The sequence below is a fragment of the Vicia villosa genome, unplaced genomic scaffold, assembly GCF_029867415.1.
Source record: "Vicia villosa cultivar HV-30 ecotype Madison, WI unplaced genomic scaffold, Vvil1.0 ctg.001186F_1_1, whole genome shotgun sequence".
Taxonomy (NCBI): Eukaryota; Viridiplantae; Streptophyta; class Magnoliopsida; order Fabales; family Fabaceae; genus Vicia; species Vicia villosa.
Window position 1 is genome coordinate 152,306 of NW_026705525.1, and position 18,749 is coordinate 171,054.

The 18,749-nt window shown below is 37.0% G+C and overlaps 4 protein-coding genes across 4 annotated transcripts; 3 read left to right on the forward strand and 1 right to left on the reverse strand.

The window, feature by feature from the left end:
• The first annotated feature begins 575 nt into the window (after positions 1–575).
• Positions 576–3,319, forward strand: LOC131633874 (putative wall-associated receptor kinase-like 16). The gene is made up of 3 exons (XM_058904551.1): positions 576–1,532; positions 1,746–1,931; positions 2,031–3,319. The coding sequence occupies exons 1-3, from the start codon at positions 641–643 to the stop codon at positions 3,221–3,223; spliced, it is 2,271 nt and encodes a 756-aa protein (XP_058760534.1). The 5' UTR covers positions 576–640; the 3' UTR covers positions 3,224–3,319.
• A 145-nt stretch (positions 3,320–3,464) lies between these two features.
• On the forward strand, positions 3,465–7,464 carry LOC131633886 (wall-associated receptor kinase 5-like). The gene is made up of 3 exons (XM_058904561.1): positions 3,465–4,839; positions 5,759–5,941; positions 6,278–7,464. The coding sequence occupies exons 1-3, from the start codon at positions 3,942–3,944 to the stop codon at positions 7,462–7,464; spliced, it is 2,268 nt and encodes a 755-aa protein (XP_058760544.1). The 5' UTR covers positions 3,465–3,941.
• Positions 7,465–8,993: 1,529 nt separating this feature from the next.
• LOC131633875 (costars family protein-like) lies at positions 8,994–10,065 on the forward strand. The gene is made up of 2 exons (XM_058904552.1): positions 8,994–9,199; positions 9,787–10,065. Exons 1-2 carry the CDS (start codon positions 9,119–9,121, stop codon positions 9,967–9,969), a joined length of 264 nt encoding a protein of 87 aa, XP_058760535.1. The 5' UTR covers positions 8,994–9,118; the 3' UTR covers positions 9,970–10,065.
• A 353-nt stretch (positions 10,066–10,418) lies between these two features.
• On the reverse strand, positions 10,419–18,036 carry LOC131633873 (KH domain-containing protein HEN4-like). The gene is made up of 7 exons (XM_058904550.1): positions 17,351–18,036; positions 14,892–15,416; positions 14,491–14,766; positions 12,000–12,728; positions 11,840–11,922; positions 10,967–11,078; positions 10,419–10,811 (listed from the first exon to the last, which is right to left on the reverse strand). Exons 1-7 carry the CDS (start codon positions 17,906–17,908, stop codon positions 10,674–10,676), a joined length of 2,421 nt encoding a protein of 806 aa, XP_058760533.1. The 5' UTR covers positions 17,909–18,036; the 3' UTR covers positions 10,419–10,673.
• Positions 18,037–18,749: the final 713 nt, after the last annotated feature.

Consider the following 18,749-nt stretch of genomic DNA (forward strand, 5'->3'; position numbering starts at 1 on the left):
CTCGATTTTAGTTTGACCTTCTTAAGAGCACCCTTTGTTTTAATCAATTTCGCGCGTGGTTTCAAATATGTGGAGTGATATACATGCAAGGTGATAGCCAAATCACTTTTTCCGCTTAGAGTTTCTGAATATTGAAATAAAGACGGTGTCCGGAGATTAATTTTCAAACATATTTTTGACAAAAATGATGGTGCCTCTATGATTTAGGCGATTTGGTGTATAATAGACGCGTCCAAATTTTAAAATCCAAGTGATATAAAAGGAATTTTGAAATGTCTATAAGGTGCGTAATTAGTGCATAAATTGTAATGGATATCTCCCGTAAATTTGGTTCAATTTAGATTTTATAAATAAATAAAAAAAGTCAAACAACCCAATTTTAAAAAATTCATACAAATTCTTACGTGTCGGCAAAGACAAAGACTTTATTTATATCATCATAAGAAGAGTTATAGATAGTTTAGATTAGAATATATTCTACATGAATGCAAATTCACACTTGGAATAATTGTAACAAATTCAACGGTTTCTTTTTATATATAGACACTTTATTTGACAGAAACCTGTACCTAATATATAAACCTTTTTTTACAAGAAGAAGAAATAAATACTAAAAAAACACCCATGGATTAGCAAAGAAATGCCTATGGCTGTGCACTCAAAACAGATGTTGCTGCTGCTGGTGGTGGTCTTTTTTGCAAAAGTAGCTACTCAGTTAATATCTATGCCAAACTGTCCAACAAAGTGTGGCTCTGTCTCCATTCCATTCCCATTTGGAACCACCAAGGATTGTTCCTTAGACAACACGTTTCTCATCAATTGCAACAAAACATCTTCATCTTCAATCTCAACACAAGTACCTTCCTTGCCATATAGTAATCAAACTATCCTAAACATCTCACTAAACGGCGAACTTCACGTTGCATGGCCAGTAGCCAGAGATTGCTATACTGAAAATAGAAAAATTGTGAACCAAACATATTGGGGTATGGATATAAATCATTTTTCCATCTCGTCAACTCGAAACAAGTTGGTCGCGGTTGGCTGTGACACGATTGGAGCCCTCTCGGCATTTGATTACGGGGGAAACAACTACACCACAGGATGTGTGGCTTTGTGTAACAGGCTTAATGATATTGTGGCCAACGAATCTTGCTCCGGCACTGGTTGTTGCGAGATTTCAATACCCCGAGGTCATGTGTTGAATAAAGTAGCCTATACTTCTGGAAGTGTATTCAGCAATCACTCTGCAGTACATGACTTCAATCCCTGTGGTTATGCGTTTTTGGTTGAAAACGGAGCCTACAACTTCAAATCCACAGACATCCTCAAGTTGGAGAAGAAGGAGTTTCCTGTGTTGTTGGACTGGGCGGTAGGGAACCAAACATGCCAGCAAGCTCAGAAGGATCTTTCAAGTTATGCATGTAAGGACAACAAAAGTACATGTTATGATGCAACTGAGAGATCTGGTTACCTTTGTAGATGCTTTCATGGATATTGGGGAAACCCTTACCTCATTCACGGATGCCAAGGTATTATATATACAATCTCCGGTCACTATTATAAGCAAATTTCACTTTTTGTGATACATTTGTGGACTAGATACATTAACATTTAAATGTACCACAAAAAGTGAAATTTGCTTATAATAGTGACCAAAGGGTGTATAACAGTAACTATTGTTCTTAGAAAATTCCACTCTCCATTCTGAAAACAGAAATTGAAAATGATAAATTATCCTTTAGATATTAATGAATGCATGGAGTCCAATGACTGCGTTGAGGGAGCAACATGCATCAATCTTCCTGGAAGCTATGATTGTTTATGTCCTGCAGAATATGAGGGAAACGGGAAGATGAACGGAACAAAATGCAGCCCAAAATCCAGTACCAACAAAACAAGGAAAGAGATCATATTAATCATTGCATTGAGTGAGTAAAACACAATATATTCTTGATTCATTCATAATATGATAAAATGAAACCAATTCTATCATCACAAACTAAAATGTTAGAATAAAATATATCCAGGTGTGAGCATAAGTTTCGCAGCACTACTGGTGGGAAGCTTTTATGCGTATTTGGCATTGAAGAAAAGAAGGCTCATTAAACTTAAAGAACAATTTTTTCAACAAAATGGTGGCATACTGTTACAACAAAAGATAGTGAGGCGTGGAAAGTCAGCTGAAACAGCGAAAGTATTCACGGTTGAGGAGCTAAATGAAGCAACCAACAACTTCGACGAAAGCAAGATCCTAGGCCAAGGTGGTCAGGGAACAGTTTATAAAGGAGTTTTAGCAGATAAAAGAATTGTAGCAATAAAGAAATCAAAAATCAGTGACAGAAAGCAGATTGAGCCGTTCATCAATGAAGTGATCGTGCTTTCCCAAATCAACCATCGAAATGTGGTAAGGCTATTGGGTTGTTGTTTAGAGACAGAAGTTCCCTTGCTCGTTTATGAATTCATTTCTAATGGTACTGTTTACGAGCATCTTCATGATCAAAACCAATCTTTAAAGCTTACTTGGAAAACAAGATTGAGAATAGCAAAAGAAACTGCTGGAGTCTTGGCATACTTGCATTCTGCTGCATCTACGCCAATCATACATAGAGATGTGAAATCTTCAAATATACTCCTAGATCACAATCTCATCGCAAAGGTTTCTGACTTTGGAGCTTCTAGGATGGTTCCTCTTGATCATACCCAGGTAACCACTCTAGTGCAAGGGACATTGGGGTATCTTGACCCAGAATATTTCCACACAAGTCAGTTGACAGAGAAAAGTGACGTATATAGCTTTGGGGTTGTCCTAGCAGAGCTACTTACGGGAAAGAAGGCACTATCTTTTAGCAGGCCAGAGGAAGATAGAAACCTCGCAGTGTACTTTATTTCTTCGATGAAAAAGGGTCGGGTACTTCATATTTTGGACAAAAATTTAGACGGGGCTAATACCGAGCAACTAAAGGAAGTTGCCCGTATTGCAGAAAGGTGTTTAAGGGTGAAGGGCGAGGAAAGACCAACCATGAAAGAAGTGGCAATGGAATTAGAAGGAATATTAGTTTTTGAAGAGCACCGTTGGGCAAGTAACAATTTGTCTTCAGAAGAGACTGACAACTTGCTCAGAGAAACGTCGTCGGTTATCAATGTTGAAGATGGTGGCCTTAATTCCTCGGACTCATATAGTATAAACCAGATTACGATGTCAACGATTGGTGGAAGATGATTAGTTGATATTAATACTCAGATACAACGGTATCGCAGTGTATGTTGTATTTCCCCTACTTACTGGACATATCTATATCAGTTCAATTTTTTCCTATTGTCTCTCTCTTATTTGTTCTCCTCCTCCAACTTAATATTGCGAAAAACATTTTGCGGCAGATTTCTCATCTTAATATAATGAATGATATTGATAAATTCAATGATCTAACATAAACTATGCACTTAAAAGTGAATGCACATAAATGGAGACGCTGAATATGTTATTTGCACCAGTATGTATATAAAATACATGATTATTGTCTATGATTATTATCCTAAACAACAAAACACAGATTGAACTGAGGTGACAGAGAAAAGAGAAGCAACTAACCATAGCAAGATTCGTATAAGATGAAGATGATCCCTCTTTACAAGCATCCATTGTTGTCTTCTGACCTATTCTACCTATACAATGTAATTAACATCTTTTGTTTATTAAAGAAGGAAAAACGTAATTAACAATTTGTCAGAGACATTGCAATCACTATTATCAAAAACTAAAATTACATTATAATAAGTATTAAACAAAACTGTGTTTGATTTTGTCATTCCATTGCATACAAGAAGAATAAGTCATTTTGACTTTTCTATTTTTAAGTAGCACTAAGAGTAGAAAAAGTAAATACTAAAACAAAATCCAAGGATTCGAATAACGATGAACCTGAAAAATTAGCAAAGCCATGACCATGGTTGTGAACTCAACACAGCTACTGATGATGGTGGTTCTTACGGTCTTTTTCACAAAAGCAGCAACTCAGTTACTATCGCTACCAAACTGCCCAACAAAGTGTGGCTCTGTCCCCATTCCCTTCCCGTTTGGAACCACCAAGGATTGTTCCTTAGACAACACCTTTCTCATCAATTGCAACAAAATATTATCTTCATCCTCAATCTCAACACATGTACCTTCCTTGCCACATAGTAACCAAACTGTCCTAAGCATCTCAATCAACGGTGAACTTCACATTGCATCGCTAGCAGCGAGAGATTGCTATGCTGAAAAGAGCAAACTTGTGAGCCAAATATATCGGGGTATCGATCTAAAACATTTTTCCATCTCGTCAACTCGAAACAAGTTGGTCGCAGTTGGCTGTGACACGGTGGGAGCACTGACAGTACATGATTATGGGGGAAACAACTACACCACAGGATGTGTGGCTTTGTGCAACATGCTAGATGATATCGTGGCTAATGAAGCTTGTTCTGGCACTGGTTGTTGTGAGATTTCAATACCCCAAGGTCATGTGTTAACTGAAGTAATCTATGTTTCTGGAAGTATATTCAACAATCACTCAGCAGTACATGACTTCAATCCCTGTGGTTATGCTTTTTTGGTTGAAAATGGAGCCTACAAGTTCAAATCCACAGACCTCCTCAAGTTGGAGAAGAAGGAGTTTCCTGTGTTGTTGGACTGGGCAGTAGGGAACCAAACATGCCAGCAAGCTCAGAAGAATCTTTCAAACTATGCCTGTAAGGACAACAAAAGTACATGTTATGATGCGACCGAGAGATCTGGTTACCTTTGCAGATGCTTTCATGGATATTGGGGAAATCCTTACCTCATTCATGGTTGCCAAGGTATTATATAATATTATAATATACACTATTTTATTCGCGAGCTGGAAAATAAAAGCGACTTCATTGATCCAAACGTTATATTATCTATATACAGTACTATCTCAACTGTTTTAATGAAATAGGGATGGTTTTAATATACGAAAAATGACAGTTTTGAGGTGTCAAAAGGGAATCTATGTGTCTTGTAGAAATAATTATTAAACCGATTTGAAAGTCATATAATTGATTCTATCTTTCTACAAGACACATAGGTTCCCTTTTGACACCTTAAAATTGTCCTTTTTTGTATATTAAACCCATCCCTATTTCATTAAAACCGTTGACAAGATCATTGTATATAGACTTACTTATACATAATAAGAGGTAACTGTTGAAGTTCTCAACATTTGTTACAAGTTGATATGCTATAGTATTTAGATTTATAATCTGTCACAGTTCTATTACATCAGTTACTTATCATTACTGGTCTAACTGATTCAGTTGAAACTACTACTAGTTCGGAGTTTGTATTCGGGGATCTATATTATATAGCATAACGTATCTCTATATGAAAATTCTAAGAATATAAGGAACATAGATGAAAGTCATATTCATGTAACTCAACACTTTGACAAAGAAAATTAGAGATTGAGAGATCAGAGAGAAGTGTGAAAAATAATGTGGGAAAGAGCTTGAGGGATCTTGCCGCTGTCTCTCGCGACTGAATCACATATCTCTCGGTGTTATTCTTCTTCCTTCTCCGCATTTGGTTGTTTAGTTTTCTAGTTTTGTTAGGTTTATTGTATTTTTTGTGTTGGTTTTGTTTGTTTTTTTCATTTGATTGCAGGTTAATGGCAATCGATAGCAATAACCAATGTTCTTAGAAAACTAAACTATTCATTGTGAAAACAGAAAACAAAACTAACAACCTATCCTTTAGATATTAATGAATGCATGGATTCCAATGACTGTGTTGAGGGGGCAACATGCATCAATACTCCCGGAAGCTACCATTGTTTATGTCCGGCAAGATATGAGGGAAATGGGAAGATGAACGGAACAAGATGCAGTCAAAAGTCAAATACCAAATCAAGGAAAGAGATCATATTGATCACTGCATTGAGTGAGTACAACACATTATACTCTTGTGATAGACCTCTTCAGTTTGGTTTCTATCATCTTGATTCATTCATAACATGATAATGTCGAACCAATTTAATATCACAATGAAAAATGTTAAAAATTGAAAGGTGTTTCTAAGGCAATCAACAATATTAATCCATGTTATAAATTGTTGCCATGAATTGAAACTCATTTACCCAAAGTATTCCTTCAAGACCAGAACAGTGGCATTTTGAGGTTTTGACCAATGTCTTTACCAACATAAATTGCTTTGAAACATCAACAAGCTAGGCAAACAAGAAAGAAAATTATCATGCTTCCATTTGTTTGTGTCCAGGTGCCAGCATAAGCCTCGTAGCACTACTAGTTGGAAGCTTTTATGCATATTTGGCATTGAAGAAAAGAAAGCTCATAAAACTTAAAGAACAATTTTTTCAACAAAACGGTGGCTTATTGTTACAGCAACAACTAGTGATGCATGGAGGGTCAGATGAAACAACTAAAGTCTTCACTGTTGAGGAGCTAAATGAAGCAACCAACAACTTCGACGAAAGCAAGATCCTAGGCCAAGGTGGTCAGGGAACAGTTTACAAAGGAATTTTACAAGATAAAAGAATTGTAGCAATAAAGAAGTCCAAAATCAATGACCCAAACCAGATTGAGCCGTTCATCAATGAAGTGATTGTGCTTTCTAAAATCAACCATAGAAATGTGGTAAAGCTTCTGGGTTGTTGTTTAGAGACAGAAGTTCCCTTGCTTGTTTATGAATTCATTTCTAATGGTACTGTTTATGAGCATCTTCATGATCAAAACCAATCTTTAAAGCTTTCATGGAAAACAAGATTGAGAATAGCAAAAGAAACTGCTGGAGTCCTATCATACTTGCATTCTGCCGCATCTACGCCAATCATACATAGAGATGTGAAGTCTGCAAATATACTACTAGATCACAATCTCACTGCAAAGGTTTCTGACTTTGGAGCTTCTAGGATTATTCCTCTTGATCATACCCAGATAACCACTCTAGTGCAGGGGACATTGGGGTATCTTGACCCAGAATATTTCCACACAAGCCAATTAACAGAGAAAAGTGACGTATATAGCTTTGGGGTTGTCCTAGCAGAGCTACTGACAGGAAAGAAGGCACTATCTTTTAGCAGGCCAGAGGTAGATAGAAACCTTGCAGTGTACTTTGTTTCTTCAATGAAAGAGAATCGGTTACTTCATATTTTGGACAACAATATAGATGATGTGAATACTGAGCAACTTAAGAAAGTTGCCCATATTGCAGAAAGGTGTTTAAGGGTAAAAGGTGAGGAAAGACCCGCCATGAAAGAAGTGGCAATGGAACTAGAGGGAATATTAGTCTTTGAAGAGCACCATTGGGGAAGTGGCAAATTGTCTTCAGACCGAGCAGCGTCATCGGTTATCAATGTTGAAAATGGAGTTTACATAAACGGCACTATTTCTTCAGACTCGTATAGCATAAACCAGATATCAATGTCATTGATTGGTGGAAGATGATTGGTTAATATTAATACTCATCATTAGATGTTTATCTATCTTAATTATATTGGTGTTGAAGTGTATGTTGTATTTTTCCTACTGTATTTATAGAATTTCTGTAAATTATGTGTCTTAAGTTAGATCACACCATATGTATTTATAATAGTGTTACAATAAATACTTTGAAGCTTATTGAATAAGCACTAACCTAAGAAGTTCTTTATTCTAGGAATACTAATTATCACTCTAGAATATCTACACTCATAATTAATTCTAACACTCCTCCGTAAGCTGGAGCATACAGGTCATATGCACCAATGTTTAAAAACTCTAGAGTTTACAAATAGATTGAACCCGAGGTCTTCTAAGAGACTTAGTGAATATGTCAGCTAACTGATCATTTGAACCAACAAAATCAGTTATGATTTCTCCTGAAAGAACCCTATCTCTTACAAAGTGGCACTCGATCTCTATGTGCTTAGTTCTTTCATGAAAAAACGGATTGGAGACAATATGAAGTGCAACTTATCAAAATGTGAATCATAGGGTTCCAATGATCATCACATGGAGCATTTAGAAATTGGCTAACCACACTAACAACAAATATAATGTTTGATTTGGTCACCGTGAGGTAATTAAGTTTGCCAACTAGACGTCAATATCTACCATGGTCTTTCAGTGGCTCCTCCTAATCTAATAGTAGATTGACGTTAGGATCCATGGGAGTGTCACTGGGTCGGCAATCAACCAAGCCAATTTCCTCAACATGGCCAAAACAGTTGCAATAGCTGCAACGAGATTGAGTCATATTATTTCAACACTCATAATTAATTCTAACAGTATTGAACATGGCATTGAAATCAGTATCCATGTAAATATAGGTTTGGCGAGTGAATTTGCTTTAAGCTTTTGTAGGTTCTCCAACAATGTTGTTGCTAAATGATTTTTCATGCTCAAAACCACAATAATTCAAACCCTAGATTAACATAAACTTTACACTTAAAATAAATGCAGAGATAAAGATGTGTATTAGTATAACTACAACATAGAGGATTGTTTATGATTATCCTAAACAAAACCTAGACTGAATTGAAGGCGCAGAGAAAAGAGAACCACTAACCGTAACAAGCTTCCTAAAGACGAAGATGAAGACGATCCTTCTTCATACGCATCTACTGAAAGAAGGAGCGGAGCAGCAAATTCCGCCGTCATCGGATTGTATTACCGGTATGACCGCTCTACGCGCAAAGTCCGGTGGTATCACCTCGCCGTGACGGCAGCACGATTTGATCGACGATAGGGTTTGAACAAGCGTCGACGGTGTGGAACGAGAAAAAGAGAGGGAAAGTTCTGTTGAGAGTAACTGAAAAGAGATGCATTCATTATGAGTGCGGGTCCATACATCCCCATTCCTACACCTCAAATTTCAGCCGTTCGATTCATGCAACGGTTGCGATCTACTCAGAAGAGACTAGGTTACTTACACTAAAATAAGATAAAGTCATCATATTATTTTGGGCTCTATTTTATGAATATTCCTTTTATTTTTCCATAGCACAAATATAAAATGGTATTATCAGGTGAAAGATATTCTGTGTTTTATTTTAATTATTAAGGTGGTTGTAATATCAGAACTCAGAAGCCATAATAATAACAAGTTGGAAGCAGAAGCATGAATGTGGAAGAAGAGGTTGGACGCCTGAGGGAAGAAATCAAGAGGCTTGGCAAGCTCCAATCAGATGGTTCTTACAAGGTGAAATGAATTTCCTTCTCTTTTTTTTCAATCTTCATTCTCTTCCTTCAGATCTGTATAGAGAATTCAAATTTTCCATATGTTTTATACTTGTTTGTGTTTGTGGATCTGCATCTTGAGTTCAAATGGGTGGATCTCTTAATCTTACACCTAATCTATGAAGCACACACGAACATATAAACACGACACAGACGTTGACACACAGAGATACAAACATACAAACATGACACAGACATTGACACACCTAAAAATAAAAATATCCGTGTTATGGTTATATCAAATCTATATTCTAAGATAGTATGAGAGTTTATCCAAATTCCGTTGAACCACTTCCTATTCAATCACTCGAGTCATGCTTTAGATTTGGGGTTTAATTGGCTATGGTTAGATATGATTGCTTGATCAAAGGTAGATGAAGTTAAGAAGGCCTTTGATAGTTTCTTCAGTCTATGTGCAATTTATCTATTTGACTTATCTATGTGCAATTTGTAGTTTTCTTTAATCATCACGTGGAGTTGTTTGTTTTCGCTGATTAATGGTTTCTTGAGATGAATGAACAAAATGTGGGTTTGGGTTGTGTTGTGAAGGTTACATTTGGAACGCTATTTCATGATGATCAATGTGCAAATATATTCGAAGCACTTGTTGGGACACTAAGAGCTGCTAAAAAGCGAAAAGTATTAACATATGAAGGTGAATTGCTGCTCCAAGGAGTTCATGACAATGTGGAAATCACTCTTAATGCCACCCCTGCTGCTGCTGCCAACTGAAACACCATGTACCGCAAGAATTTTATGAATGCTGGTTTTATAGCAATGATTGATGCTACTTTCTTCTATTCAATGTTATTTATTACGGTGTGAAAACTATGATCCTCCATAATCTTGTCATCAACTTGTGTTACAAAATTGATCACAAAAAAAAAAAAAAAAATCTGTTACAAAAGTTACTGATTTTCTATATGAGGTTAGGCTGCCCACAATTTTATCATTTGACCACAATTTCTCAAATTAGAGAATATTTATATAAACTAGACTTATTAATTGTTTCCTCCATAATTCTCTCCTACAACTAAGGGTGTGAATAGGTCAGACCGCCAGACATGAGATTATGGCCCTAACCTATTTAAAGTTTGATTCGGCCTGACTCGTTTAATTAAAAAGCCGGACTCAAACTCTCTAAAAAATCGATTTAATAAAACTATCCGTCTAAAATCATCTACACTAAAAGATCGATAGTTGATTCATGACATCTTAAGAAAACACAATTTTCTTGTTATGCTTACGCACTAAAGAATCAAGCAATTTGATGTCTAAAGTTACACTATCATTCGGTGGAGAGCCACAGATATATCGATTAAGCCAAAATTACAGGAAGGCGGGATTTTACATGATTTCTTGGCTCAATCAAGCCAAGAAAAGACAAACAATACAGAGTTACATATGATCTACTTGAAAATTGGTGAAGGGATATGTTATGATGATCCATCACGAATAAATGCTTGGAGAAGGCTCTGTGCTGCTTGAGTTTCATCAGGTGAACCAGATAAGACAATAGTCCTGTCACTTGTTCCAGGATGAGGTTCATGGATAACAACCTTAGCACCTGATATCTGATAAGGACAAGAAAGAAAGTAGGTATAAATATACAGGGAAGATAAAATTTGAAATAAAAGTTGTGTGGTCACAAATGCATGTTCGCAAGGATAAAACGATGAGCTGATGAACACTACATAAATACATCAATAAAATTTTCCATGTTGTATACCTGTCTCAGGCGAGCCAGATTGCTACCATTTTCCCCATATACAAGGTATAGAGTATCCTCAGGAACCACAATTTCTATAGTTGTATTAGTCACAATAGCAGATTTACTTCCACTGCAGACCAAACAAAAATAATAAGAAATCGACAGTTTGTGGCATCATATTTTAGACGTTTAGTATACTATTACTTCCACCACTAACAGAAATCATGTTTGTATCAGCTACACGATCCCTCCAAAGAAGGATCTCAAATAAGTGCAAATGCACAATGACCATGGAAAATGAAAGTCAATTAAACAGTAGCCGCATGGCTCAATATAACCTAATATTCTTGAGTTTCAGAAAGAAACGTACATTTGGTATAACAGATGAAATTTAAAAACACGCACAATTCAACATGATTTCTTTACCTCTCGTTCACACACAATCCTACATTCTTGGGAAGTTGAGCCCCTGCCCATTTCTTTACCCTATTTTACCTTTCCTACTATACATGCATAATGGGTCTATCCAAAGCAATTTCAGCATATGCCACAGACATCTCATTCATTAAATCACACCATAAATAGCCCTTAATATTATCAAAATCTAAGGCTTGTTTGGTTTCATAAAACATTTTATGTTTTCACTTTTAATTACAAAATAGCCACCCATGTTCACACTGTTTTCTGTTTTCAAATATTTGTTCAGGATACGTTGAAAATAGATAAAGTAAAACAAGATGACAAGTTTTATAATTAATAGTAAAACAAAAAAAGTTTTCGGAAACCAAACAAGCCCTTAGATTTTCGGATGCCAAGATAATTTTTAATTAGTTTCAACCTAAATAATAGATTTCCATTAAACAAGTCTACTTTGTTTTGTATATCAACAACCTGATAAGTTCTAGGCCACCTTTTCGAGATGGCAATCCCCAACTAGCTTCATTAATGCTTCTTGAATTGATCCCAGCAACTCTCTGTGACAGATTAATCAATCAATCAATAGTAATAATAACAGTAACAGTAATAACAACAATTTGGGGAAGAGGTATACCGGTGGTATCCATAAGCCCGGGGAAGAGGGACGATCATTAGTTCTACTAAGAGCAAAATGATCAATGCCTTGAGAAAAAGTGTGCCTACTCTGACTATGAGAAATGCCCGCAGCTGATTGGCCTCCAAGAGGAACGTCTCTCAGTCTCCCATAAGGACTGGTATCAGCTTGTGAAGAGGATTGGCCTCCAAGAGGAAGATCTCTCAGTCTCTCATAGGGACTGGTATCAGCTTGTAAAGAGGATTGGCCCCCAAGAGGAACATCTCTTAGTCTCCCATAGGGACAGGTATCAGCTTGTAGAGAGGATTGGCCCCCAAGAGGAACATCTCTCAGTCTCCCATAGGGACTGGTATCAGCTTGTAAAGAGGACTGACCTCCAAAAGGAACATCTCTCAGTCTTACATAGGGACTAACATCAGCTTGTAAAGAGGATTGGCCTCCATAAGGAACATCTCTCAGTCTTACATAGGGACCGGTATCAGCTTGTAAAGAGGATTGGCCTTCAAAAGGAATATTTCTCATTCTTGCGTATGGATCGGTATCAGCTCGTAAAGAGGATTGGCCTCCAAGAGGAATATCTCTTAGTCTTCCATAGGGACTGGTATCAGCTTGTATAGAGGAAAGGCTCTTTGTTCCAGCACTATTCTGTGTGCCACCAAAAAGATTATCTCGCAGTCTACCAGTTGCATTAAACAATGCATCTAGTACGTTTTGAAACTCGCCTGATATCTGAGAGAGAAAAAAAAGAGTATTATAGATAGAAAGTGAACTATATATTTTATAATCACTGCAAGAACTATCATGATGATTTGAACAAATATGGTGAACTACACATATTAATTTTGTGTACAACATAGAAATGCTATAGGAAAAAAAAATATTAATCTCTATTAGATCACAAATAAGTGCACACTGCACAGGGGTCTTTTTTTCTTAATAATAGAGGTTGCATTGAAACAAGACAAAAAAAATTACTAAAAAAACGACAATAAATATGTTAGTGTGTCAAGTGTTACTTAGAAGCCTCACATTAGATGAAAAACTTATAAGTGAAAGGACTTGTATAGTGTCCAAAATCATTTGTTTGGTTGCTCTACCCCAATATGATGATCCCCTGGGGTTTTAGGCTCCCCCAGAAGGCTCAACAATGGCATCAGAGTCTGGCTTGACTTGATGGGAGAGCGTGTGTGGTTCTCGGTGTTGGATCAAGGATGTGGAGAGTCCCACCCTTAAGGGGAGAAACATAAAAGAGATGACTCATATACCTAATGCCTTAAGTTTGAGTGAAGATGTGACATTCTCCTCTAGCTCAATGTGATGATCCCCTAGGGTTTTAATCCCCCGAAAGTCATGAAAAAACACTACTTAGGTATTTGTCATAAACAGCTATAGCCCTTTCAAAGGCTTTTTAGTCCTTAACACTCCATGAGCCAGAGGCTGACATTGAGCAGGATGCCATTTCTTAAAGGTAGAAACAATAAATTTGGGTTTTAGAGTCATTATAAAGAGTGGTATGAGGTTTGAAAGGTAGAGTGGAGCAGAGGGGGATGAGAAAGCTATGTTGAAAGGGGGAACAGGAGTGGTTCCAGATGTTGGATTAAGGATGTGGGGAGCCGATTTGTTGAAAGAGGCACTGATGCCTATTCCTTCTTTAAGTAGACGTGGAAGGTATAAGATGGGGTAGTGCCATTCAGCATCAAAAGTTTGCTAAAATTAAGTAGAATTATTATGATTTGTCTGTTTAGGAACCACAGAAAATAGCAGGCCCGAGAAATGGAGGAGCATCTAACCATATGGGAGAATCGATATCTTCACCAAAGAGGTAAAGAATAAATAGGAATTAGCAAAAGAAGGATCAGAATGTGAAATGAAGTGAACATGGAAATTGGGAAAACCGCCATGGATGGCATTAAAGAGAAATGGGTGAAGATGTGAAAACGTCAAAAGATGCAGAATTTGTTGATAATGTTGGAGCAAGGGTATATTCAAAAGATGGCTTCAACGCTGATGAGTTGGGCGTCGATGAGTTGGGAAAGAGCAGCGGTGATGGAACGTTCAACGTTGCCAACTTGAAGTAATTGCGTGTTGTTGAGGACTTAGATGGCGTTTGGGCTGGATTGAGAGGTTGACAGATTAAGCCCACAATTTCACAGCCGCTTATGGTGCCGCATTAGTATTTTCAATCTACAATATTCGCTATTACAAAGCCTGCTGGGTATGTATGTTTCAGAGAAAGGATTTACAATTTCGCATACCATAAAATGTTTAAATGCCTTAAAGTAAATATTGAAGAGTTTGGCAGAAAAGTAAAGCCCATGACGAGCACAATAAACTTAGCATGATGGAGGATGAGAACTTTTTTATGGAGAGATTTATTAGAACTGCTAGATACGACGAGCTCAAAATAACATTCACTAAAAAAACAAAATACATTCTTCAGCATGTTTAATGTAAAATAAAATAAAAGAAAGTGCCATCTCCAAAATCAAACCTGTACAACTTGATCATTATCTGACACACATTTAGAAGCCTGATCAGTTCCAATTATTCGTATGCTAGCTCCTGTTGCCCTCCTCATTTCTGACACTACTACTCCACCTTTTCCTAACAAACAACCGACTTGGTTTGATGGGACTACAAGTTGTGCCGTTACAGGTGAACCTGTATTTATTCCAGGATCTATCCCTTTCTCAATACCAGCCTCAACAGACCTGGAGAAAACAAGCACCACGGCCTTTTGTGCTGGGGAATATCTTGACTCGGGACTCTGCAATAAAAAATGAAGCCACCGGCAAGAGAAAAAGTTAATAGAAAAGTAATAATAAAGATACGCGTACAACAAATACGTAAAGGAATGAAAGGAGTAAAACAGAAAGAATTAATTTAACAAACCTCTGAAGCGATAATAGTAATTAATCGATCCTCACATTCAGCTACTGAAGGACCCACACTTATAGTGGCCCCTGTCTCACTCTGAAGAGCTCTAATTATGTTCCCACCCTTCCCAATGATACCTCCAATTCTATCGTTGGAACAAATAATTTTGAAGTTGATTTCTTGCTGATGTGCTTTTGGTTCTAGGGATGAGACTCTATTAACTTCTGCCGACAAGGATTGAACTCCAGTGGCATGGCTGTTAGAGCAATTACGTAAAGTAGAGAGTGTGGAGCCTCTTTGCAGAAGATGATCCACATGCAGATCAGTTAATGTCTCGCGTGGAGCTGCAACTAAAGTCTCACGTGGAGCTCCAATAAAAGTATCACGTGGAGCTGAATTTAAAGTCTCACGAGGAACTCCAATTAAAGCTTTGTGAGAATTTTGTCCCGTCATCGTTGTTCTATCAGCATGATGACCAGCTTGAAGACGATGAGAAACCGCAACAAGTGCCTTCTTTATGGATGACACGCTGCCTTCTATCTACCACAAAACCAATAGATGTTTTCTAAATATAAATAAAGAGAATATTTTCAAGTATAAATAAAATGAAACACATTTGCTTATTCATATGTTCTTTGATTGGCCGTGGGAAAAAGTTACCAATCTTAATTCTTAACCGACGAAATTAAAATTATGCCTTATAGGCATCCAAGTTAGTCAAGGTGAAAAGGACCTTATATGCTTTATATATTTTCCGCATACGGCCTTATAACACTAGGCCCTTTAATACAATATATCACTAGCAAACAATGTCTTACCATGGGTTCTAGTCAAACAATCAAGAATTGGGACAACATATAATAAATAGGAAGTCTCAACTACAAGCTTCACCATTAAAAAGAAAATTAATCTGATCCTGAAGTGTTAAATCAAAAGACCTCTCTATTTCAAAGAAAGTAAGTCTAGAGATCAGGAGCAATATTGTCAAGATCAAGATTTGCTTAAGATCGAAAGGGGGTACCAAGTTCGTAACACGTAAGATCGCAACCAAGATAGTAAGATTCTATCTAATTAATTATGTGAGATCGAGAGAGGTAGCAAGATCATAAGTTCATAACAAGGATTGTAAGGTCCTACTAAAATTAAAAATTATACTATAATATACTATATATCCTAACACGTAAACCAATGTTTCTATTAAGTATTTTAATGTTATTACTTATTTTAATAAATTTTATATTAGTATTACCTAGCTATATATTATTGGGAACTTAGACTTCCGTGAAACAAAAGGTATTTCACACCATATTTATTTTTATTGGGCCAGGCTCATTTTTAAGAGAGTAAAGTAACCTTTGTACCAAAAAAGAAAGAATGAAGTAACCCAAATTATCATGTTAACATTATATCCCTTGGTCCCTTACCGCAGAGCAACATGTTCACTTTCTTCTATTACCTTCGCACGGCAACGAAATGTGGCAACACCCTTCTTTCATCTTCTTCATCTCTTCATCATCTTATTGTTTTCTCTTGTCTGTTGTGAGCTAAATAAATGTGGGAGAGAAGAAATTGAAAGAATCACATTGTTAGGTGACTTTGTCGTGAATCAGAGAGAAATGGTTGCATTGTTACTTCCCAATTCGTTTTTACGATCTTAGTTGCGCTTATACAATTTCGCCATCTTGGCTATGATTTGCGCGATCTCACTATGATTTTGCTAACAAAACAATTTTATGCATGATTTGGATCGCTGGGGGGTAGTAAATTTGTGAAATTGCAAAATCCTACGATCTAAATCGCGATTTTGATAACCTTGATCAGGAGTCCAGGAATACTATGAAAAGTTTATAACGATTACATCAGTAATAAAGCAAAAACCCGGAATGAATAATACTACTTTAAAAACATAATCGAAAGAATCCTTCCTCCACCTGACCTAATAACATGACATAAAATAAGCTTATAAGATTTGAAAAACTTAGTCGACATGCCTGATAGAGTGATAGGTCAAAATCACAAGAAACACCCTAAACAAGCATATTGTCCGAAAATCCGTTGCATACTTCGACCTCAACGAATCACTTGCTCAACCATATCTAAAACTGCATTTAACCTATTATCTTTCGGTTGTTTTAGGGTAATTGTTCAAACTAAAAAACCATAAACACTTCCCACTATGCAGTACTTATAAGGATATTGCCAATGCCAAAGGAGATACAAACTGCATTCAATTCCATTCTCTCTATACTACATATCGATTCAATTCACTAACCTCACAAATCCATAGCAATATTCTACAAAGCTAGAAAACCAATCCAACTAAACTGATAAACCTTATCAGTTCCATTCCACACGAAAATGTTAACACTCAGACTCGAAAGTATAAACTAGCATTACACTAAATTAATAATGCAAATGGAACAATGTAATTGAAGTAATTGAGCTAATATAACAGTAAGAATCATCATATATACCTCAATCACTTCATCCGGAGACGATATACAAGCAGGTAAATTATCTCTACAAACCCTAATTTTACATCCAGTGTCTTTCTTTATCTTCTCCACCACGTTCCCTCCCTTCCCAATAACAGAACTCGCTTCCGCCGCATCAGCAACTAATCTGCAAGACACAATCCTATCCCCAATCTCAACACCTTCCATCTCCACCGCAACTTCCAGAATCCTATCAAACACTCTCAACAGCGCTTCTTGTGCATTCGAAACACCAATTCTGCCGTCCGTACCACCGGAGGCCGCACCGGAGGCAATGACAGTAATGACTCGGTCCGGCGAATCATTGGGAGAATCCTCAATTCGGATCTTGGAGTTCGTTGACTGCTGGAGCGTTTTGATTACCGAGCCGGACTTGCCAATGACGCCGCCGATGCGGGAGGAGTTGCATAGAAGACGGAATGTAACTTGTCCGGGAGTGACGGATGGTTTTGGGCGTTTGGAAGATCCGTTTAGATTCGGGTCGGGTAACCCGGAGATTGGGCGCTTCAGTGGAGGTGGAAAGAAGTTACTTTCCATGATCTTAATCTATCTGAAACAAAAATGCGAGTTGCAGAAGGTGGAAAATGAGGAGAGTACAGTGTGCTAATGGAATGAGGCGGGTGCGTATTGCGCCTAGGTTTTCAGAACCCGCGCACGAGTGGGGACTGTTACAGTGTAGTATTGGAGTAATTACTTAATTCACGTGATGTAATAATTGTTTTTGACTGATATTATGATGTAATAATAATAATAATAATAATAATAATAATAATAATAATAATAATAATAATAATAATAATAATAATAATAATAATAATAATAATAATAATAATAGAGAAAAGGGGTGATGCACTTACAATGTAAAATAATCTTACACTGTCAATCAATCACACTCGTGCATCCAATTACACCACACTTTTATTTTAAAAAACATTTAATGACATGGCAAATTACTTGTTTTCTGTTTACACTGTCAGTGCATATCCATTAAACACATAATAATAATAATAATAATAATAATAATAATAATACAACTTTTTTAGTAATTTGGTTGATATGGCGATGGCGTAATCATGTAGTCTTAGGTGCAGGAAATTGGATCATGAACTATATTATGAGATAGGTATACTAGAGCGTGGAAGAATTGGATTTCGCTACCAGACTATGCAGCACCTCATCACGGCGTTCTTCTCTCGGGACCTTTGCCGTAACATGCAGGCCATGATCACTCTCATGGTGGATGGCAGCTGGAACTCGTATGTGAACCATAGGGGTGGGAATAGGCCAGGCCGGCCTACAGGGGCCTATAGCCTAGCCTACTTAAGGCCAGGCCAGGCCTATTTGATAAAAAGGTCAGGCTTAGGCTTTTTAAAAAGCC